The 24,570-nt window shown below is 49.0% G+C and overlaps 1 protein-coding gene across 2 annotated transcripts in view; it reads right to left on the bottom strand.

Annotated features, from left to right (window-relative positions):
* GRIPAP1 (GRIP1 associated protein 1) overlaps window positions 1-24,570 on the bottom strand; it is a 65,874-nt gene that overhangs the window by 19,319 nt on the left and 21,985 nt on the right. For both annotated transcript variants that reach the window (XM_028711650.2, XM_028711651.2), the window contains 10 exons: window positions 23,940-24,035; window positions 22,110-22,322; window positions 21,116-21,229; window positions 20,882-20,959; window positions 19,287-19,382; window positions 17,859-17,915; window positions 15,350-15,449; window positions 4,870-4,997; window positions 2,571-2,699; window positions 761-854 (listed from right to left, as the gene is read on the bottom strand). In XM_028711650.2, the coding sequence (XP_028567483.2) occupies window positions 761-854; window positions 2,571-2,699; window positions 4,870-4,997; window positions 15,350-15,449; window positions 17,859-17,915; window positions 19,287-19,382; window positions 20,882-20,959; window positions 21,116-21,229; window positions 22,110-22,322; window positions 23,940-24,035 (1,105 nt within the window). The remainder of the gene's footprint in view (window positions 1-760; window positions 855-2,570; window positions 2,700-4,869; window positions 4,998-15,349; window positions 15,450-17,858; window positions 17,916-19,286; window positions 19,383-20,881; window positions 20,960-21,115; window positions 21,230-22,109; window positions 22,323-23,939; window positions 24,036-24,570) is intronic.

The raw sequence follows: 24,570 nt of genomic DNA, 5'->3' as shown, positions 1-24,570 counted from the left end.
CCTCAGGTTAAGAACTTTACCTCAGGATGAGAACAGAAATCATGTGGCGGCAGCAGGAGGTCCCATTAGCTAAAGTGGTGCTTCAGGTTAAGAACAGTTTCAGGTTAAGAACGGACCTCCGGAACGAATTAAGTACTTAACCCGAGGTACCGCTGTACATAGAAAGTCTCAGATCGGTTGGTTATGCTCCAGTGTGACCAAGAGAGACGGTGCAACTATGCCTGCCCAGTTCTGCCCCTCATTTGCTGACAGTACTCCTGAGGGATGTGGGCACTGCACTCGAACTTCCTTCCTAACTTAACATCACCTCTTATTCCCTGCAGACCCCAAAATGGTGCCCCTCCTCACCACAGAAGAAGGAATGAGAGAAGATCTACATCAAGAATAAAGTGGGGGTGAGGAGAAAGATCAACATTGAGATCTGCTGCCCTGGTAGTTCCTGCTGCCTGAGGCAGCCGCCTCACTTTGCCTCATGGCCTGACCAGGCACTACCCATAGGGAATTCCACCAGAGAACTGTGTCAAGTGTGAGGCCCCGATTCAGAGCTCACCTGAGCTGCAAGCCTATTCAGCAGCCTCAGGGTTCCCTAGGACCACTATCCAATGAAAGCGGAGAGAATCCTCAGGTATCCATAGTAGATCTGAAATTCCTGGACACACAATCTTTGCTTCGATCCACCCCCTTCCACCAAGCTGAGGTCAAGGCCACTACCCCCTGGTTTGCTCAAGCTTATTCCCTCCTGACTGCCAGGAGTCCTCACCGATGCGGCTGTCCATGACGTAGGTCTCGATGATGGCACTCTTGCGACACAGGTCCTCAGCCATGGAAGCACTGCTGACCTCCAGGTGTTTCACCTAGCAAAGGGAGATGGCATCATTCCTCACAGCCAGTGATGCTTAAAAGGTAAAGGTACCCCTGCCCGTATGGGCCAGTCGTACCGACTCTGGGGTTGCGTGCTCATCTCGCTTAAGAGGCTGGGAGCCAGCGCTGTCTGAAGACACTTCCAGGTCACGTGGCCAGCGTGACGAAGCTGTTCTGGTGAGCCATCACCAACGCAGCGCAAGGAAACGCCGTTACCTTCCTGCTGTAAAGCGGTACCTATTTATCTACTACTTGCACTTAGAGGTGCTTTCGAACTGCTAGGTGGGCAGGAGCTGGGACCGAACGACGGGAGCTCACCCCGCCACGGGGATTCGAACCGCCGACCATACGATTGGCAAGTCCTAGGCACTGAGGTTTTACCCACAGCGCCACCCGCGTCCCTCCAGTGATGCTTACCTGCCCCCAAAGCCCTGGAATCCAGAACCTCCACCAATGGCAGGCCAGCCTGTGCCTCTTAGATCATAGGATCATGCGGAGTTGCAAGGGACCATCAGGGTCATCTAATCCAGCCCTCTGCAATGCAGTTGTTCCCCCCCTGGTGGGGTTTGAACCCATGACCATGAGATTAAGAGTCTCATGCTTTTACAGATGGAGCTCCTGGCTAAACATATTCCTTCATCTAACCCTAACATCGCTGACTTTCCTCTTGGAAGTCATCTCACCAGTCTGGGCTCTGGAAATAATCTCCAGAAGATCAGAATGTGCTGCCACATGGTGGTTCCTCTGGGGACTTTAGAGGCCTTGGGGGCCAGACGCGGCCCTCAGGATTCTCACTAGGCCAGGGCCTGGGCCCTGCCACATTCTACTTGCTGGTACTGCTCCACACCCTCTTGGAAGTGTGTTTCGTATGGCTGGAATGTAACCCCGAACTGCAACACCTCTGGCTTTTCTGAATGGTTGATAGAGACAGGGGTCTATGTAGGAACCTCTGGTTTTGTGTGGCTCAAAATAGCCTATTGTACAAAGGTTAATAGGGGATGTGGGTGGCGTTGTGGTCTAAACCACAGAGCCTAGGGCTTGCCGTTCAGAAGGTCGGCAGTTTGAATCTCCGCAACGGAGTGAACTCCCGTTGTTTGGTCCCAGCTCCTGCCAACCTAGCAGTTCAAAAGCACGTCAAGTGCAAGTAGATAAATAGGTACCGCTCTGGCGGGAAGGTAAACAGCGTTTCTGTGCGCTGCTCTGGTTCGCCAGAAGCGGCTTAGTCATGCTGGCCACATGACCCGGAAGCTGTACGCCGGCCACATGCTGTCTGCAGACAAACGCCGGCTCCCTCGGCCTATAGAGCGAGATGAGTGCACAACCCCAGAGTCGTTCGCAACTGGACCTAACGGTCAGGGGTACCTTTACCTTTATACAAAGGTTAATAGTCACATCCATCAACCCACCTACTTTCTGCCCCTGATCTTACCACCATCCCTCGCATCCCCCCCCCCCGAAAAAAGTTATCCAGGGGGAATACCGCCCTCAGGCTGATAAAAGTTCTGCACACCTACCAAAGAGTCAAGCACAGACAAAACTCCCAAGAGGTAACGTTATCAGTCACTGGCAGGAGCTGGGAGTGTATCACTGTGTACAGACATCCAGCTTCGCCAGCTATACTGCGGGAGAGCCAGTATGGACCTGCCGTAAGGTGCCGCGCAAGAGCCTATTCTGCCATTCCAAAACCGGGCCTGCAGAGGTTTCCATACCTTCTCCTCCAGCAGCCATTTCTCCTGCTGAACTTCTGCCAGGCGCTGGAAGAGCTCGGAGATCTCCTCATCAGAGAGGTCAGCTGGCCGAGGGGGTTGCGACTGTGACTGCGGGCTGCCTGTGGTGGACTGCAAGCAGAGAAGGGGGTTGGCAGGCAGGCTGGCAGCCAAAGCAGAGTCTTTCACTGCATCCATCATCCTCCACCCCCAAAGTAATTTTTAAACATTTCTCTCTCATTTTGCAAAGCGCTCAAAGGTGTCTCACTAATTAACTTTAACATCAAAACTGCATGTAAAAAATTAAGTAACAATTATAGGGATGCAGGCCCCAAGCTACCAATCTAGATGCTAGGCACCCACAGAATATCCATCGTCCTATAGTATAAGACAAGTAACCTCATGCCTGACACCCTGGCCAATTTTCCAGTAAAGAACTGATTGGCTGTTTCTTCTTCTTCTTCTTAAAGAAGCCCATTTTCTCCAATCTTCAGACGAGACTTTGGGAGAAAAGAAGCCAGTGGGTGGGTGAGAGTTTCTCTTGAATATGTTCAAGATTATATTGCAGGGGTGGGGAATAACAAACCCAGTTTATTTTAAGAGTCTTTGTTGTAGCAACTTCCAAGGCAGGTCAAACAACCACACACACAGAGGCAACCTTTAAAAACAACAGCAAAAGGATTCCTTTGGCTTGTGCAGCTAATACATAGATCAAGTTGATCTACTAATAATACTAATAATAATATATTATTATTTATTCCCCAGCCACTCTGGGCGGCATCCAACCAAATATTAAAAACAATGCAGCATCGAACATTAAAAACTTCCCTAAACAGGGCCGCCTTCAGTTGTCTTTTAAAAGTAAAATAGTTTCTTATTGCCTTGACATCTGGTGGGAGGGTGTTCTACAGGGCAGGCGCCAAGAAGGCCCTCTGCCTGGTTCCCTGTAACCTCACTTCTCAAAGCGAGGGAACTGCCAGAAGGCCCTTGGTGCTGGATCTCAGTGTCTGGGCTGAACGATGGGGGGTGGAGACGCTCCTTCAGGTATACTGGACCGAGGCCGTTTAGGGCTTTAAAGTTCAGCACCAACACTTTGAATTGTGCTCGGAAACGTACTGAGAGCCAATGAAGATCTTTCAGGACTGGTGTTATATGGCCTCGGCAGCCACTCCCATTCACCAGTCTAGCTGCCACATTCTGGATTAACAGCAGTTTCCAAGTCACCTTCAAAGGTAGCCCCACATAGAGCGCATTGCAGTCCAAGCGGGAGATAACTAGAGCATGCACCACTCTGGCAAGACAGTCTGCGGGCAGGTAGGGTCTCAGCCTGTGTAGCAGATGGCGCTGGTAAACAACTGCCCTGGACACAGAATTGACCTGCACCTCCATGGACAGCTGTGAGTCCAAAATGACTCCCAGGCTTTGCACCTGGTCCTTCAGGGGCACAGTTACCCCATTCAGGACCAGGGAGTCCCCCACACCAGCTCGCCCCTGTCCCTCAAGAACAGTACTTCTGTCTTGTCAGGATTCAACCTCAATCCGTTAGCCACCATCCATCCTCCAACAGCCTCCAGACACTCACACAGGACCTTCACTGCCTTCACTGGTTTTGATTTAAAAGAGAGGTAGAGCTGGGTATCATTTGCATACTGATGAACACCCAGCCCAAACCCCCGGATGATCTCTCCCAGCGGCTTCATGCAGATGTTAAAAAGCATGGGGGAGAGGACGGAACCCTGAGGCACCCCACAAGTGAGAGCCCAGGGGCCTGAACACTCATCCCCCAACACCTCCAGTTATAAACAATCACCCCCTGGGTAGAATTAATGAGCTGGCCAGAAATAGAGGCAATCCTAAGGAGTTCTTGTGCTGTCTGCAAGACCAGTTGCATGGGGACAGGGACTCCCGCAGCACCATCCCTAAAATGGCACCATAGGAAAACTACCAACAACCCAGGAGTGGAAGTTTGGGACATAGGAAGCTGCTTTGGGTCCATCTAGCTCAGTACTGTCTACACTCACTGGCAGCAGCTCTCCAGGATTTCAGGCAGGGATCTTTCCAAACCCTAGCTAGAAATGCCTGGGACTGAACTTGGGACCTTCCGCTTATAAAGCAAATGATCTACCACTGAGCTATGGCCCTTCCTCAAATCTGAGGAAAGGCACTGCTTTTGAAAGGAAAGCTCCAGGTGTCTGCTCCCATCTACAGGTGCAGGAAGAGAAATTACAGACCTCACCCCTTCAAGGGCTCTGGCATCCTTGGCACCTACAGCCAAACCTCTTGACACCTATTCATGCCTCACCTTGTTGCTGCCAGGTCCAGATCCCTCTTTCATGATTTCACGGTAGCTGAAGGACGAGATGCTGCTGCTGTCTCCTGTCTGTGCCCTGCTTGGCGAGCTGATATCCGCCAAGACAAGATCCTCGATTCCTGGAGGGCAGAGCACAATGTTAGAAACGCAAATAAGGGTGGCAGTTCTGAGGCCCAAAGCAGCTAGAAAGCCACAGCCGCTCCCCATTGCTCTGCCCTGTAACCCTCAGGTGGGTAGGTGCTAGCTGGGAGCAGCTCCTTGGCACAGGAAGAACACTCTCTACATGCTCAGAGACAATACTTTCAACAGTCAGAAAGTACACAGGCGCATATACCATAGCCTAGGTAATGTCCGTTGCACATCACGGGCTGGTATCTGCTCCTCAAACGGGGCTGGCATGAACAAGATCCAGTTCAGATTAAACACAGATTCAGGCTCTTCTCTCTCTCCCTCCCCACCCTCAAATCTCTGAAAGTACCTGGCTCCAAATAACCAGCTGAGTGGTTAGTTTAGCTCCCTGGGGGATCTGATTTCCCGGAAGGTGCTATTTCCTAGCATATCCCAATTAGTATTTTGAAAAAAGATGGTGTCAGAGACTGTCTGCCCAAAGCAGGATTTACCTGAGCGTTTGGATGTTAGTCCCACCCCCCGCACTGCTCTGCGGCTGAATCTTGTCCTAAACTGATCTCACTGTTCTCACATCTCCCCCCAAAACAACACCAACTTCTTTCCTTAGGAGAAACCACCTCTCTGCTTTTGCAGAACTCCCAAGTGGCCCCTAGGAGCTAGACAGAACCAATCTTGTTTACATAATCGGGAACACACAAGGTTCCCAGTGGAGGCAAGCATTCAGAATCCATTAGCCACAGATTAGGGATCAGGAGCAGGCTGCTGGATCCCAGAGTCGCATGCCTCCACCCCCAGTACAAATTCAACTTCCCTCTACTGGAAGTTAATACTTCTTATAGAATGGTTAATGCTATGCATCTTAACCAGGACCCATAAGCTGGTTAAAATGAAACATTGGCCGTTGTCAAGGTTGGTGTCAATGTAACTCTCAATCATGCAAAAGGCCAGCAGGGGGATATGAGAGAACCCACCCCAAAGCCCACTTCCCCAACCATGGTTAAAGTATTGGGAGCACAGTGTTCGCACACAAGCCCAAGGTGTTTGTCACATGGGAGATTCCCGGCAGTCTGAAGTGGTTTGCTTGTGTTGAATCCCCAGCTTTAAGCTTCTGTGCTATGTCTGCTCGTGTTCATGAAAGCTTATCCTGCAATATACCAGCCAGCCTCATTTGGAATCCTTCCTGCCAAAGGTACCCTATATTTTATTTCTGCTCAGGATACACATAGCAGAATTCCAAGATATTGTTACTGTTGAAGTGTCGTGGGGATCAAAGAGTTAAACACTCTGTGCTAACTGGGAATGCTGACTCAGCAGCATGTGATGACTAAGCATCACGAGACATGGGGCGTTGCCTAACTGATCCAGCTAGTATAAAGAGGCATGGTTGACTTCCCACTTCAGTTAGTTGGTAGGAGTGTGAAGAGGTGAAGGCTTCTCCCTGAATGTAATTCCACCTGTGTGCTGTGTATCTTGAATGTACCCACGCTGCTTGTTTTACGATGCCGAAAGACTGTGACTGAATAAACCCATACTGAAAATCCAGCTTGATTCCTGAAAGCTTCCTGTGGGGCTCTTGTACATCACAAGTTACTACTACTACTACTACTACTACTACTACTACTACTACTAGCTGGGACATGGGTGGCACTGTGGTCTAAACAACAGAGCCTAGGCTTGCTGATCGGAAGGTCGGCAGTTCAAATCCCCACGATGGGGTGAGCTCCCGTTGCTCAGTCCCAGCTCCTGCCAACCTAGCAGTTCGAAAGCACGTCAAAGTGCAAGTAGATGAATAGGTACTACTCCGGCGGGAAGGTAAACAGTGTTTCCGTGCACTGGTCTGGTTCGCCAGAAGCGGCTTAGTCATGCTGGCTACATGACCTGGAAAAACTGTCTGCGGACAAACGTCGGCTCCCTTGGCCTATAGAGCGAGATGAGCGCCGCAAACCCAGAGTCGTCTGCAACTGGACTTAACTGTCAGGAGTACCTTTACCTTTACCTCTACCTTACTACTACTAGCATTGGTATTATTATTGCATTTTCTTCTCTTAAGGCCAGGAAGAGAAACCTGTGGCCCTCCAGATGTTGAGCATTGGTCATTCTGGTTGGGGATGATGGGATGGGATCCAACAACCCCTGGAGGGCTCCAAGTTCTCCATCTCTATTCTAAGGAATAGGACCAAGGAGCTGTCCGAAGTGCTGAAATACACCGCAAAGCCCAAGTGCTGAGAGCTGATGTACAGGAATGAACCAACTAGTCTTGTGTGCTCTATCTTTTTTAAAAATAGATTAAAAAAAGAAGGTCCACAGTCTACCAGTGCATTTATAATGTACACATCAAGAGTACATACTCAAGATCTCGGGCAGATTTGAGGGTAAACCATACACAGCACGGGTCTGTCCCTGTGGCTCGTTGGAAGTTGAAACTGCCTCACATGTACTATTACGTTGTCATTTTTATGAGGATATACGTTTGACTTTTATTACACCTGTTTTGCAAAAGTCCAGGAAAGAATCGGAATTCCATTGTTTAAAACTACTGCTAGAGGACAAGAAGCCCAAGACTACATTAAATGTAGCTAAATTCTGTGCGTCTGCAATCAATCGCAGGAAGCAAGTGGTATCCCATAATGTCCAATCCCCTAAATGTTAATTACAGGGGGCACGCTAACAATTAATTTTTATTTTTATATTTAAATCCTTGTTATGGTCATATTGTCCCTTGTATTTCTGATATCTTTTATTTCTGATATATTTTATGATCTGTGATATTGTGTGTGTTGACGCTGGTCTGTGACCGTATTAATAAATTCATTCATACTCAAGATCTCTAACACAGCTAAACTGTAACTCACATATATGAAGTGATCCTGAGTCTGTATTCTTGCTGCTGAAGAGCATAAAGTAGTACCTTAATGGATCAGATCAAGCTCTAGCTAGTCAAGCATTCTCTCAGAATCCCAGCAAAAAATGCCCACTAATCCATTAGTGGGTCAAGATTTAGCCCACCCTTGGTCTAATAAACAAAACTTTGCTATTACCATTCTTGCTGGGGCACAAAACTCGCTGGATTACCGTAGGTTATTATTTCTCAGTCTCACCTACCTCACATGGCTATTGTGATTATATAAAAATGGGGGCGGGGAACTGTGTACTCCACCCTGAATTCATTAGAGAAAGGGCAGGATAGAAATCTGCTTGAGTACACACACACCCCGAACACACACACACACACACACACACACACACACGAAAGACGAGGGACACTTTTTACACAGCAGATTGCAGAATGCAGCTTCCAGTAGAGACCATCTGGTGCATACAGACCCCCTAAACAACAGAACTGGCTTCCTTTGTTTTGTGTTTTTTTAATGCATTTTAGCAAAGCTGACTGCAGAGAAGCCTCTGGAAGGGGAACGAGTACCCAAGACCAGAGGGGTTCCCAAACCATCTGCTCAATGGGGATCCAGGGGCCATTTTTCCTTTCTTCCCAGCTCTCCTGTCTCAGTCCTCCTACCTGGGCTTGGCTGGTATCACAAGGGTCTCATCTACCAGCATTGCATCATTTGACAGTGAATACAAATTTATCGTAATGTGGGATGACCCCCTTTGGCAAATCATTTTCAAAGAGGGGAGCGAAAGCGGGAGCTTGTCAATGAAACAACTGCAAGACTGCTATGAATTAAAGACTGCGGTGAATTAATGAATAGTGATTTTTTTTATTTAAAAAAAAACAAATTATAAAGTTAAAAAGAATCTGGCCACTGTCACTAATGTCTTGCTAACATCCAGATTATATTACTTGAAACAATATACATGGTGTCTGACCTTATTTTTGTATTTAAATAAAAATAGCAGACGATGCTGGACTACAAGGCTGAAGACCGCTGGTACCTTGAGGGCTGCTGTTTGACAGTGGGACAGTCTGCCTCGAGAGCTCTCCTTCCTTGCAGGTGCTTCAGCAGAGGCCACACAGTCAACTGTCAGGGATGCTGCAGTTGCAGATCCCGCACTGAGCAGGGAGTTGCATGAGAAGACCTGCCAGGCACTTCCCAGCTCTAGGAGTCTTGCATAAGACGCTATCTGGGCCCTTGAGTCACCCTCAGAGGCTTTGCTTTGCCATCTGAAGTGGGATGGGTAACTACACAAAGCACAGCCTTCTGAATAGTGTGCAGAGGTTACGAAACTCCTGTCCTGAGGACGTTCACAAGGCTTTAATTGACAAGCAGAAATGTAGTTTTTACAGGGAAAATTTGGGCTTGTTATGATGCATAATGTTGTTGGATTTTGTTTTTGCTTGTGGTTTGCAACGTCTTATGTGTCTTTATGTAGCTGGACCATAAAGAAGGCTGATCGCCGAAGAATTGATGCTTTTGAATTATGGTGCTGGAGGAGACTCTTGAGAGTCCCATGGACTGCAAGAAGATCAAACCTATCCATTCTGAAGGAAATCAGCCCTGAGTGCTCACTGGAAGGACAGATCCTGAAGCTGAGGCTCCAATACTTTGGCCACCTCATGAGAAGAGAAGACTCCCTGGAAAAGACCCTGATGGGAAAGATTGAGAAGGGGACGAGAGAGAGGAAGAGATGGTTGGACAGTGTTCTAGAAGCTACTAACATGAGTTTGACCAAACTGCGGGAGGCAGTGGAAGACAGGAGTGCCTGGCGTGCTCTGGTCCAGGGGGTCACAAAGAGTCGGACACGACTAAATGACTATACAACAAATGTTTCTTAACCAACTGTGTTTTATGTTATTGTGGTTGTTTTGCTATAAACCAGCTTGCCATAAACCCTATAGATTAAAAAGATAGGATATCAGACACTCCCACACCATGGGACAGCTAAAATGGACAATATCCTTTGGAACAAACCAAAAAGAACTAAAAGAGCACAAATTCCTACTCTAGAAAGACAGCAGAGGAAATGTAGAGAGAAGCTGAGCAGCAGACCCAATTTCCCCTCCATTACGTGGAAATGTGAAGACACTGATACAACTCCCACCTCTGCCACGACTTTGGTAGTTAAAGGTGAGGCACATCTGCTGCAGCTTCAGCCCCCCACTAGCCATGGGAAACACAAGGGATCAGAATGCCCCCGTACAGCGCGGCTGTAAGCATCGCTGAGATAACCTAAGTGAAGCACTTTAAGCCTTTCTAAGCCTTTTATTAGCAAAATGCCCATCATGACGATGGATGGGCTGTTTGTGTGATAGGGACTGAACCTGGGCTACTGGCTGCTTGCAAGGCGTACACTCTGCAATCGAGCAGAGGCCATTCCCCAAACAGGGGTAATATGAACACTGTTCATTTTTATGGGCAGAAGTAAAATTTTGTATTCCAGGACACCCAAAGGCTAAATGTGGAACCTGCTCCCTTCTTGATCCCAGCCACTGAGAACCAATAACTGTTTACATATGTACAATCCCAACCCCTGCCCAGTTCTAGCCTGGATTCCATTTCTTGGGTCATGCTAGAGTGCCACATCTCCCTAAATAAAAATACTCAAAAACTGTGGTTAGTTATAAAAAGTGGGGGAGTAGGGAAATAGAGGACGGGAACAGAGTCGGAACCTGGAAGCAACATGGCAAGGAGACAGTCGCCGTTTATCTGCCATTCCTCAATTAAAGAAAGAGCAAAAAGAGGCATTTTAAATTTTTTTTGAAACACACACACATAAGCTTGTAATAGGTATGCTCTTGCATGGGGCCTCATGAGGAACTCCTATCCAAATGATCTATCAAGTCCTTTCTCCACTTTGCTCCACTAAACTCCGAGCACCTGGTGTTCCCAGACTGTTCCACAAGCCCAGAAATGGCATTTCTAGCCATTTGTGCTGCCTGCCTGCCGGAGAGCTTTGCAGAGGGAGAGTGCTGGGTGTGTAGGAAGTGAGAAATCCTACAAGCAAGTGCTGCAGCTGCCCAGCCTGGCTGGTTAATTTTTAATCCGGTGGTGAAAACAAGAGACCCATTCAATGCTGGGAGATGCCGACTATACGCACCTCCTGAACTCCCTGCTGCAAGTGGCCTCCAGCGCCTTTCAAACCCACCTGTTAACTCAAGCGCTAACCTCCCCTGGGACCAACTGATGCCTTTCAATCCCCCTCCTGTGACTCTCTTCCTCTTTAGCTCAGCTTTCTTTCTTTTAAAGGAGCAAGCTGAGTTGGAGGTCACTGGCTCTTTGTTAAGAGGGAGGGAGAAGAGGGGATTAGCAGACGATGGCTTTTCAACAGAACTCCATGCTGGGAGAAAGCCCTGTGGAGGGAGAAGGACTCTTTTGTGCAGGCTGCTCTGTGTGCGCACACACACACACACACACACAAAACAGAGGAATTCAGAAGGCAATGAAAGTCCCTTCACACTCCAGGGTGCATTAGATCAAAGCAGGGAGATAAAAGGCATCCCTCCCAAGCAATTTGCCAGGGGCCAAACGACAGTGCCTCTTGGGGACCACGGAAGGAATGGCGCTCACTTCAAGGCCTCCTTTAAAGAGGGAGAGGAACAGAGAGAGAGAAAGAGAGAGAGAGATTTCTCTGCAGGTTGCACTAGCAGCAACAGCTGACAATCCCTTTTCCCAACCATACTTGGAGGCAGAGAAGCAGGACACAATCAGGAAAATCGCTTTCAAACATGGAGGAACTGCTCCTTTAAATACCTTTTGACTGCTCTGCTGCCCTCAAAGCCAGGGAGCAGAGAAAGGGCTGCACTTGCGACCCATTGAACGCATGCCTATGGTTGGAGGAAAGGTTTTCTAAGAGCATGCAAATGATTGCCGGGTGCAAGGGTGAAATCTTGTGCCTGTGGCCCAAGAAACGCAAAATGGTGCAGCATCAAGGGACAAGGTGGTCTCCTGGGAGAGGAATGGATCCTAGTGGATGGTCCCAGGAGGAGACTGGGCAGGTTGAAAGTTTCTTGTGCTTTTGTCCTTTAGCAAGTGAGCAGCGTTTAGTGGCTTAGAACATGCAAAGGGAGGTCAAGAGATCTGGTTTCTAGAACTTGACTGCAGGAGTTGATGGGACACCTTTCCGAGTGCTTGAAAACACTTTGTGCAGATTATGCTATTTATTTTATAACTGCAGACCAGGTGAAGCCAGGATCACCCCCTGCCGTACTGATGGGCAATGACTGAACTTGTGAAGGAGACAGACAGCCTTCACTTGAGAGATGGTGTCTGCAGGGCAAGGCTAGGAGTTCTAGTCTCCAAATTAAGGCCACGGGCCACTTTCACATGATTAAATCCCTACATGGAACTCTTTTGTGCACTGGAAGATGGTAGAAATTCAGCAGCCCTAAAAGCTTGGGTCAACCAGGTCTACTCATCTGGTCCTTGAAATACAGAAACGAAGGAAGTTGCTTTATATTGGGTCAGATCCACTGGTCTACACTGACAGGCAAGGGCAATCCAGGTCTTCAGACAGGGTTTTCTCCTAGCCCTACCTAGAGATGCGAGGGATTGAATCTGGAACCTTTTGCATGCAAAGCCGATGCTCTACGACTGAGCCACAGGCCTTCTCAATAAGCCCTTAACATAAACCAAGTGTTCAGTCAGACAGGAGACACTGAGAAAGAGTGGGAAGGTCCCCTGAGTCCAACCCCTTAAAAATGTAGTATAAACACCGACAACTGGGAAACACTGGTCTGCAAGTGCTCTAATTGGAGGACAGCCTTTACCAAGGGTGTCATGGACTTTGAAGACTCTCAAACTTAGGATGAAAGGGAGAAACGTGCTAAGAGGAAGGCATGTTTGGCAAACCCTCATCATGATCAACTCCCATCCGGAAACCTATGTCTCCACTGTGGAAGGACGTCTGGATGCAGAATTGGCCTCCACAGTCACTTACAGACACGCCATTAAGACTGTGTTCATGGAAGACAATCTTACTTGGCTACAAATGATCGTCAAAGAAGACGACGACGCTCAGCTTCCCCTTGCCTGTGTATAATGAAACCCAAGAGGACATGATCACTTCCTCCCAAGGTTCCCTGTACTTTCACTTTGCCGATTAAAAACTCTGATGCGTTTCATCTGCAGCAAGGGGAAGTTCTTCCCATAGAAAAGGGAACATTTTTCAAACAGTTCTCTTCTTCCTACTGTGTTCTGACAATGTCTTCCAGTTTCCTGTTGATACTCTATAAAGAATCAGCCTTTTGACTTCCTCTCCCCACCTCCGTTACCATCCTTTTTGCTTGCAGTCCTCATAGATGTCACCTGTTTCCTCCACGGAGAGCAGCTTGCTCTGACTGTGACCTCACACAACCCAGCTCTGCCCCAGCAGCAACACTCCTACACACACAAACATATGCAATCGTGGTGCAGGGCTGCCAGACACAAATCTGACACCCACATTCTCTCTTCCCCATTATCCTCTCTCTCTCTCTGAAGCCTCAACCAGATGGCTCATTTAAGAGATCAGCTGTTTTCATGCTTACGCACCTGCAGGTCAACTCTACCTTGGCACAGTTCCTTCTACCCTCCCTGGGCCACGCAGCTGACACAGCCAGGTGTCGGACTGACCACAGCACCAGCTGGGCAGCTGGCTTCCTACTGCAGCGGTGTCCGGGGATGGAAGAAGGGGCTGTTTTTCCCATTAGGAATGCTACCCGTGTTCACAGCAACGCTGAGCCAGGAGCTTTGAAAGCTGCTGCCTGAGCAAGTTCTTAATAAATTTTCTGGAAATGCATTTGCTCCGAATGCTTCATTTATTCCAAACACAGAATTCAAGCGGACTTTGTTCAGCACTGCGGGGGGAGAGGTGACATCTCAAGCAGGCCTGGTAAGAATTCAGTGCCTCCATCCATCATGGCTCTCCCATTCAGAGGTGGCTCTAAGCCACCCCAGTCCACATCTTGAGTTCAGTCTCAAGAGTCAAGTCTGGAAAGTGCTCCAGTATCTAAAGGCTGAAGACGCAAACACTTTACCTGCTAAAAACTGTAATATTTTAAATGCCTACCATTCACCATTTTAAACCTTCCATTATCTCACAACAATGAGTCATCACAGCCTCCCCTCCCTGGGGTGCATCTAACATGAGGTTGAAGACACAGACATGTTATGTGCTGCTAACATAATAGTTGGGGCTAAATATATATGCTATGATTCTAGAGGAATTGTGGGGTGGGGGAAGGAAATCCTATTCAGTATAAGGTGCAAAATTCAGCTTGTCTGTGAGAATATCCGTTTTTGCTTTGTTTTTGCTTTAAAGCAGGTTTCTAGTCCTTATAGTTCCACATGCAGACTCAAAGGAAGTGTGAGCAACAGCTGGTCAAGCTGAAAAGCCAGAGAGGGGTGGCAGAATAATAAAATTTCTAGTGGTCAGCAGGCAACCCTGTGTGGCCCTACACACAGCTCTCTGCTCCACTCCACATGTAATGAAACCAGAATTATGCAAAATATCAAACACTGGGAAATCAACTGTGCAGATCAACTTAAAGTGCATGATTTATATAGCCTGAAAAAAACAGCTTTCTCTTAGAGACGAAGTTAGGTTTCATTGGAGCAAGATTCTCATTATTCTTTTTAAGGCAAAGTGCACCCAGCTCCAATTCTCATCTTAGTGGGTATGAAATATGGGCCTGTTAGAAGAGTTTTGTGTGAAGGAGCCCCTAGAGAAGGACAGTTGAATAGGAAAAGCTACTTCCCAGCTTGCCCACGGAGAAACTTGTCACACTGTTTTCTACTTGGGTACAAGCCACCAATCACTACATATTATTATTTTACCAGAAAGTCCCACAGCAGGTTACAGCAGTATAAAACACAGCATTAAAAGCTGTTTAGAACAGCTTGCAGCCTGCCGATTGAAAAGAACACCTGCTTGTAAATCAGGGTGGGAAGTCTGAGGCTCGAATGTGGCCCTCCAGACTTTACTATCTGGCCCTCGACAGTCTCCCCAAGCCACACCCCTCACTGCCCCCTTGCTTTGTATCCTGTTTCCCCCAAGAAAGAATGCTGATAATGCCTTTTGCTTGCCTAGAGGAAGGAGAGAGGGGGGTGTGCTAAGCGCATGCAGAAAGCAGCCCACTGTACAAAGGCAACATTTCCATGTGTTGCCCCTCCTACTTTTGCCTCTGGCACCACCTGCCACCAACATGTGGCCCTCAGCAGGGAATACCTCCACCCTTCTTGTAGATAGACACAGGCAGTGGTGGGGCAGCAGTTGATTGACTCCTTTCCTACCCAGCACTTCACAAGGAAAACATAGCTATTTTGAAAACACCTGTACCCTTCACAGCTGATCCACCAGGTGCATATGCTCCAGGGACAGAAACACAGGACAATCCTCCCATTTCTGAGCACAACATCCTCTAGAGGGGAGGGGAAGTTCCTTCCTCTTCCTAGGAGCCCCCTCTCACCTGTCCGGCTCTTGCTATTGGTCAAGATCTCCTGCAGCCGCTCCTGGAGTTTGTCCGCTCGCTTCCGTTCCAGGTGGAGCTGCCTCTTGAGGTCCTTCAACTGTTGGGGGAGAGGGAGGGAGGCGCAAGGGAAATCAGGGCTGGAGGCAGGCTTCAGCAAGGCTTAGCCCCACAACCCATTTTCCGTGCCAGAACCCAGCCCCGAACAGGCCAATGCAACAGCATAAAAAAGGGTGCCACTGAGCATGGGCAGAGTTAATACTCCCCCCTCTCTCTCACCAGTGCGAGCCCACAACCATCCAACCCAGAAGGAAAGATCAGAATTGCATACAGATCACAATTTCTAAGCTCCGGTTCGAATACTGCTGTTCTGAGTGCCGGGACCACGATGTGGGAAGAACGAGGTTCTCTCCCCATCCAGCTTCGAAGGCTGCCACCCAAATAGCTGCTATCCAGTGGAAACAGGAAACACCAGTCTAACTAACTCCATGGAGACCCCTAACCCTAATGCACTTCTGCAGTTAAAGGTCAGAAGACACACACTTCCAGGGAGCTTGGGACCCTTCAAAATTGGGCATCAGTTGGAGGCCACAGTGACCCCCTCATCAGGGGTAGGGAGAGCCTTGGGAGAGCTGAGCTTCTAAGCAGGGGAAGGGGGCAATTTCTTAGGGTGGTGAAGGGTGGGAGGGGAAGAGGCATCACAGCATAATAATAATAATAATAATAATAATAATAATAATAATAATAATAGAAGAAGAAGAGGAGTTTGGATTTGATATCCCGCCTTTCACTCCCCTTCAGGAGTCTCAAAGCGGCTAACAATCTCCTTTCCCTTCCTCCCCCACAACAAACACTCTGTGAGGTGCGTGGGGCTGAGAGACTTCAAAGAAGTGTGACTAGCCCAAGGTCACCCAGCAGCTGCATGTGGAGGAGCGGAGACGCGAACGCGGTTCCCCAGATTAGGTGACTACCGCTCTTAACCACTACACCACACTGGCTCTCCACACTCCACACCACACTGGAATTTATTCGTAGCCCGTCCATCTGGCTGGGTTTCCCCAACCACTCTGGGTGGCTTCCAACAAAGATTAAAAATACATTAAAATGTCACACATTAAAAACTTCCCTAAACAGGGCTGCCTTCAGATGTCTTCTAAATGTCAGGTAGTTGTTTATCTCTTTGACATCTGGTGGGAGGGCGTTCCACAGGGCGAGGGCCACTACCACATACGGCCTAGGACCCTCGTACCTACGGGACCGCCTCTCCTGGTATGCCCCACAGAGAAACCTACGATCTGTAAATAAAAACATCCTTAAGGTCCCAGGCCTCAGAGAGGTTAGGCTGGCCTCAACTAGAGCCAGGGCCTTCTCGGCTGCGGCTCCAATCTGGTGGAATGCTCTGTCACAAGAGACTAGGGCCCTGCGGGACCTGACATCTTTCCGCAGGGCCTGCAAGACAGAGTTGTTCCACCAGGCCTTTGGTCAGGGCGCAGCCTGACTCCCTCCTCTGGCAACCTGCACAGTATTTTGGTTGCCATCAATTTGATTTTAATTAATTTTTATAATGAAATATTTTAGAATGTGTGATTATTCAACTATTTGGTTATTTGATTGTTGTTAGCCGCCCTGAGCCCAGCTTCGGCTGGGGAGGGCGGGATATAAATAAAATTTATTATTATTATTATTATTATTATTATTACCAAGAAGGCCCTCCGCCTGGTTCCCTGTAGCTTTGCTTCTCGCAGTGAGGGAACCGCCAGAAAGCCCTCGGAGCTGGACCTCAGCATCTAGGCAGAACGATGGGGGTGGAGACGCTCCTTCAGGTCTACTGGGTCAAGACCATTTGGGGCTTTAAAGGTCAACACCCACACTTTGAATTGTGCTCGGAAACGTACTGGGAGCATAGGGATGCTGTCCATAAAAAGAAGAGTGCAGCTGCAATTCTGCATCCCAGCCTCTTTGCGTCTGGTTGCTCGGATAACCAGCTGGGAGTGAGGCAGACAGGCAAGAGGGCATGCGTGAGATGCAGCTCAGCACAGAGCGAGGAGACCCAAAGCAGCAGGAGCAGCAGCAGCAGCAGCTCAGAGTCTGATGCACTTAAGACTCAGGCAGGGGGGCAACCAGGGGAGCACAGTGGCTGTTGTGCCTTCACAGTTCACAGCAGCTCCTTCTTTCTAGAACTTCAACCATAGTACCCCACCCCACCCCACGTGATAACATTGCAGTGGACAACTATCGGCCTGCTGCTCCTGCTGTTCTCTCTTTAGCAGGGTGGGGAATGTAGCTCAGAGAGGGGGGTCTTCAAGACCTCCTGCAGCCTCCAGCTACATGCTTTCTTGAAGAGAGAATGCCCTGACTCTCAAGATAAAATGAGCCCAGAGGGAGAAGGGCAGTTAATGGCCTGAGTCAACTAGGAATGGCAACCTGGGTTCAAAGAGAAAGATCAGCAGGGTCTCTTGCCTCGCCCGCCCCCCCCAACCCACTTCCCTTGGGGAAAGCCCCATCTCACCGCTGCGCTGCCTTTCTTCTCGAGGATCCGCTGCCCGTCAACCGTGTCCTTCACTTCCTGCCAGGGAGACAAGGCTGTCACAAACCACTGGGACCAGAAGTGCCAAATTATGTTTCTATCACACTTTCGGGGGGTGAAAATGCTTGGCAATTCTCCTCTCTGCTCCGTCTCACCCTCTGAGAGGCAGAACGGTTATCATGCAGGGGACAGCTGTGCTGAAAGCTGTGGAATCCGGGTCCCACCTTCCGTTTCCCGAAAAATACTAACACCTGTTTTTTTAAAAAGGAGACATTTCTAGTCCTCATGGTGGACTGGACATTCAATTTTGGCCCACGTCTCTAACCTGTTATGGTCATTTTGAATTCTGATTTTGTCTTCAGCAGCACTGGCTACTCCTCCCAGTTTGGTGTCATCTGCAAATCTGATGAGGATCCCCTCGATTCCTTCGTCCAAGTCGTTTATAAAGACATTGAACAACAACAGTCCCAGGACAGAGCCCTGTGTCACCCCACTTGTCACTTCCTTGCAGGATGACGAGGAACCGTTACTGAGCACTATTCACACGTAGAATCTTCACACACTGCTGTTTCTACTCACAGATCTCCCTACCAAATCCTCTGGCCCCCTTCAACCCACCACTAGGAAAACATTCCTCCTGTCACTCTGCCATTTTTCATTTTTACCTCCCAACCTTTGGTCTAAGTAAAGGGACCCCTGACCATTAGGTCCAGTCGTGGCTGACTCTGGAGTTGTGGCGCTCATCTCGCTTTATTGGCAGAGGGAGCCAGCATACAGCTTCTGGGTCATGTGGCCAGCATGACTAAGCCGCTTCTGGCGAACCAGAGCAGCGCACAGAAACGCCGTTTACCTTCCCGTCGGAGCAGTACCTATTTATCTACTTGCACTTTGACGTGCTTTCGAACTGCTAGGTTGGCAGGAGCAGGGACCGAGCAACGGGAGCTCACCCCGCCGCGGGGATTTGAACCGCCAACCTTCTGATCGGCAAGTCCTAGGCTCTGTGGTTTAACCCACAGCGCCACCCGCGTCCAACCTTTGGTCTAAACTAGGATAAATGGGATAAAAAGACTGGGGAGGCACGTGAAGAGAGATCCAAGGGACCCAGACCCAAGGATCTCTGCTACACTCAAACGTAGCACGGGGCACTTTCCACCTAGTGCACCAGACGGGGAACCAGGACTCATTGAGAAGGATCTGCAGAAGTCCAGTCTGGATATGTGACTTGGGGTGGGACAGCACCACCTGCCTATCTGTGCCAGACACTGCAAGCATGCTGGAAAGAAAAGAGGCACAATCCAGCAGATGGGCAAACCCATCAGGAGGGAAGGGAACAGGTGGACCCAGGAACCTCATGCTGCCAAGCACCTGCTCCTGGCTGGGGGAAGCTGGCAGGCAGCAGCACACACACACCTGTTTCAGTCGGCTGATTGTGTCCAAGTGTTCATCCTTCGCTCTTTCAATCTCTCGCAGCTTCTCCTTGGTTGCTTCCACCTCACGGTCCTTTAGCTGCAGAGGAGAAAACCCAAGAGCAGGCATTGGGGAGCAGATACGGGATTTCCCCAACCCTGCAATTGCTGCTAGTTTAAAAAATGCCAGTGGCTGAGAAGGAGGCACTTGCAGGGGAGAAGAAAACACGCTTAAACCTACCACCTGCACCCCCAAATTTCCCCCTGCCCATTTGACCAGCAAACATCTCAAAATCATCCAAAACTCCAAATCGAAGAAGCAAAAAGATATCAAAAGAGAACCCACCCACCACCACTTTCCTCCCCTCTGCCGAATGCTAATGTTGTTCTCTTTTAGCTTCGGGGATTCATCCATGTGTTTTAAAGTATGTTTTCTTATCTTTTATGTGTTGTTCTGTTTCAGGCGGTTGCATTTTAAATTTGGGTCCCCACCCTGCTTCTATTATTGCAAATTGCCCTGAGATCCATTTTGATGAAGGCCAGGATAAAAAACATTTCTCAATGACTGCAGCAAAAGCTAAATAAATAAGAGGATGAAAGAGGCATGCTGCTGGTCATCTGAATAACTGAGTTTCACCGTCCAGTTGCTGTAATTCATGGGTAGGCAAACTAAGGCCCAGGGGCCGGATGCGGCCCAATCGCCTTCTCAATCCGGCCCGCAATCGCCTTCTCAATCCGGCCCGCGGATTGAGAAGAATGTGAGCAGAATGCATCTCTGGGCTATTTGTGGGGCCTGCCTGGTGTTTTTACATGAGTGGAGTGTGTGCCTTTATTTAAAATGCATCTCTGGGTTATTTGTGGGGCATAAGAATTCGTTCTTTTTCCCCCCCTCCAAAATATAGTCCGGCCCCCCACAAAGTCTGAGGGACAGTGGACCGGCCCCCTGCTGAAAAAGTTTGCTGACCCCTGCTAATTGGTGAGAAATCCATTGCATCGAACGGCTGGTCCACACCAGAGACACTTCTCCCATCAACCTCCTGCCACAGGGTAACCCACACATACCTGTGCCATTATTTATTGCATACAGAATAGGGTGGAAAGGGCGAAATGGCTGCTGAGCGACACCGACGACTTTGTTACTTATAAAGTAGCACTCTATGCTCTGGCAGCTAAGAAGATCAGGAAGAAGGAACTAGATAAAATAGCAGTCAACTGCAAAGGGGATTCGGATATTTAATTTGGCACATCTTACCTGAGAATCTTCTCCTACTCTATTCTATTTAATGCAACAAATAAATTTAGCAGCCATGACCATGGTTTTATTGTATGTGTGGCGCCCCGTGATTTTTATGGTTATTGTTGTTCTCCTTCTGAATGATGCCATGGCCTATGGCTAGTGCAGTAAAAAGTTTAATTGGAATTCGGTAACCCACACGGTCTGCATCAAGGCAGCTGCTGGAGAGTAGAAGTCAAAGGAGCATCCGCCAACGGCGTCATCTGGGTTCACTAGCCTCCCACAAGACTGTGGAAGCAGCTCAACGGCCAGAGTGGATCACTGCTATTTCTCCCAATTGGGGAAGCCCGAAATATTTCCTGTACCTGCAAGTCAGCCACATGCTGCTCCTTACAGACTCGCATGGCCTCCGCGTGCTCTTGCTGATGCTTCTCTATCAGCTCCTGGGAAAGAGGATGGGAACAATCAGATCCCTGGAGCAGGACAGGAAGACTTGGGGGGGCAGGAACCAAGCGTTTGGGTCGTACTGGCCCTCTGGTAGCGTACGCCAGTTCTGCCCTGTGACATGTCACTAAGGGGAAGGGGGGGGGTCCAGTCACCTCCGCCTCTTTCAGCCGCCGTTCAAACCAGCCCTTTGTGCCATCCATGGACTGTATTTGGAGGCGCAGCTCTTCCACGGTTTGCTGCATGCACTCCAGTTCCTGGCTACGTGCCTGAAGGGTAAGAGAAAGGGAAGCAATCATAGAATTGGAGACTTGGAAGGGACCCCAAGAGTTATCAACTCTGCAATGCAGGAATCTTTTGCCCAGCGTGGGGATCGAACCCACGACCCAGAGATTAAGAGTCTCATGCTCTACTAACTGAGCTATCCCAGATGCAGGCAGCAGGCCCAGGGGAATTAGCGCAAATTAAAGACGCGGGTGGTGCTGTGGTCTAAACCACTGAGCCTAGGGCTTGCCGATCAGAAGGTCAGTGGTTCGAATCCCCGCGACGGGGTGAGCTCCCGTTGCTCTGTCCCAGCTCCTGCCAACCTAGCAGTTCGAAAGCACGTCAAAGTGCAAGTAGATAAATAGGTACCGCTCTAACGGGAAGGTAAACGGCATTTCTGTGTGCTGCTCTGGTTCGCCAGAAGCGGCTTAGTCATGCTGGCCACATGACCCGGAAGCTGTGCCTTGGCCAAAGGCCTTGTGGAACAGCTCTGTCTTGCAGGCCCTGAGGAAAGATGTCAATTCCCGCAGGGCCCTAGTCTCTTGTGACAGAGTGTTCCACCAGATCGGGGCCACGTCCGAAAAAGCCCTGGCTCTGGTTGAGGCCAGCCTAACCTCCCTGTGCCCCGGGACCTCCAAGATGTTTTTATTTGAAGACCGTAAGGTCCTCCGTGGGACATACCAGGAGAGGCAGTCCCGTAGATACGAGGGTCCTAGGCTGTATAGGACCCTCGTACCTACAGATGGAAGGCACAAAAATTCAGCCTGCTGAAAACTTCAGCTCTTGTTGAAAGAAGATATACTAAGGTTCTAGTCCTTAAGACCTGAACATGCCCATCTTGATGGGAAGACCAGGCCCAGGCCCCCAAGCTCCTTTGACCAGTACCTTCTCCTCCTTCAGCTGGCCACGTAGCTCATCCTCCTGCCGTTTCTTGTGCTCATGCAGCTCCCTCAGCTCCCGCTCATATCGCGCCCGCACAGCGAGCACCTCTTTCTCGTGCTGCAGGCGGAGGTTGCCCAGCTCTTCCTTGTGGCGCCCCTTCTCCTGCAGGGTCTCAATGGCCATCTCGTCTAGCATGGCCTTGCGCTTCTCTGCCGTCTAGAAAGCAGGCACAAGTCAGAGCAGTCTTATGAGACTGATATTTTCTAATTTTTATGGTTTACCACACATTGTAATTGGAGTGCTATTTTGTATCATGCAGCTTTTCGGACTGATGAAGCGTGTAGCGAAACCTGTAATATATCCGGAGAACAGGTCTCCTTTTGCCCACTTGCGTTATTCTCACCAGGCTGGTGGCTTTAATTTGCCTTCCTGTGATTGATCCATGCATACGGCTTTGTGTTTCCAACTCAAGACCCACTGAAGAACATCTCATCCAGTTCAATCTTTGAACAACAGCTTTGAAAAATTTCTTCCTATTCTCCAGTGTGCCACCCTTGCCATTGTGGTGGCACGCCGTTCTGTGACTGGACTTGCGCTACTTGTTGAACGGTTCATTTATCCAGCCTGTATAACGTTTATTGCACATGTAACTTGTTAAAGATAGAGTTGTACATTTATCCACTCCGTGTTTACAGTAACTCCAGGCCTTGTTTTGCACGTGGCACCTTAGTATGTTTGTTGCTTGAATGGTTACAAGTCTAGCTCTATTCTAGCTATTAATCTAGTAAATTTGGTTTTATACTTATAAGCCAGTTTTTCAAGAAAGCCTGGAAACCAGGCAGAACTGAGTAGGCTTCTATGAGTCAGCAGGAACCACTTCAGTTCACCGCAAGTTCTCAAAGCTACCATTCCTTGCCCAAATTCCCCTTCTCCCTTGTCTTTCACTTTCCTCCAGTCCCATCAGCTGTGGGTTTCCAAAATGCTTGGGATCGGATGGAATCCAATCTGTGTCTTGTTTAAGGCAGGTAACAGGCTGGCCGTATCAAGAGACAGAGCAAACTATTGTTCAGTGTTCCATGCATAAGCAGAGCTGAGCCTCAGACCCACAGACTCACTCCTCCTATCACAGACCTGGGGATTTCTAGAACTGATCTCTTACTTGCCTTTTGAAAATCAGAATTCAGGGCAAAATATGGTTTGAGGAAAGGGATGCGGGTGGCGCTGTGAGTTATAACCACAGAGCCTAGGACTTGCTGATCAGAAGGTCGGCAGTTTGAATCCCCACGATGGGGTGAGCTCCCGTTGCTCGGTCCCTGCTCCTGCCAACCTAGCAGTTCGAAAGCACGTCAAAGTAGATAAATAGGTACCGCTCCAGCAGGAAGGTAAACGGTGTTTCCGTGTGCTGCTCTGGTTCGCCAGAAGCGGCTTAGTCATGCTGGCCACATGACCCGGAAGCTGTACGCTGTCTCCCTTGGCCAATAAAGCGAGATGAGCGCCGCAACCCCAGAATCGGTCATGACTGGACCTAATGGTCAGGGGTCCCTTTACCTTTATGGTTTGAGGAAGCCATAGCATGTCATATTCAGACACAACAACAAGCCAGGTTTTGCTGATGCTTGGGGTGGGTGTCAGTTCAGAAACCCTGGTGCAAAGGGGGGAGGAAGAAGTCACACATGAGCCTCAGACTCTGTGTTCTGCACCATGGTTTGAAGCTACATCTGAATGCGGCCAGAGTCCAAAGTGAAGTGGCGAGTTTCTTCAGCTAAACTGGGTGCCAAACAGAATTAAATCCACTGCCTGCCCCTCCCTCCTTCCTGTCTCCAAACTCCTCACCTTCCTGGTTTCATCAAGGTCTTGTAGCAATCTCTCCTTCTCCTCTCCTATTTCTTGTAGCTGCTCCAGGAGACGGGTGTTGGCCCGGAGAGACTCCTGAGGGAGAAAATTAAAATGGCTGTAGAGCAAGGCCCTTCCCCGTACCCCAAGTTCTTTGCTCAGCACCCCAGTTCTGTCACAGACCCTCTTAGGCTTCTGACAGAGGGACTACAAACATCCAAGAGCACATCACTGAGAACAGATTTCCCATAACACATTTTGGCCCACCTTACAAGGCTCTTAGAAGGATTACTGAGATCAGCTACATGGTGCACTCTGAACACACATCTGCGCCCCCCGCCGCTGCCACAAGCACTTCATGTACATGCTGAGAACTTTAAATACCCTTTTGTGCTCACCATCCAAGAGTGAAAAAAGGGTGGAACTTTTTCCAGCATGGGCAAATGCAACTTAACCAAGTCATTTTTGTTAAGTGATCCCTCAATATATTTAAACCACCGTTTTGCACCCACCACTTAAAAACAAGTTAGAGACAAAGTCCAGCAACGAAACGACGGTGAAATGTTTCATCTGGAAACAGAAGGAAGGGCGGTGAAGGGGAGGGGGAGAGAAAATTGACTAAGCACCCAAA

The sequence above is a fragment of the Podarcis muralis genome, chromosome 17, assembly GCF_964188315.1.
Source record: "Podarcis muralis chromosome 17, rPodMur119.hap1.1, whole genome shotgun sequence".
Taxonomy (NCBI): Eukaryota; Metazoa; Chordata; class Lepidosauria; order Squamata; family Lacertidae; genus Podarcis; species Podarcis muralis.
The sequence above is the reverse complement of the archived record's forward strand: the minus strand, read 5'-3'. Positions and strand labels throughout refer to the sequence as shown.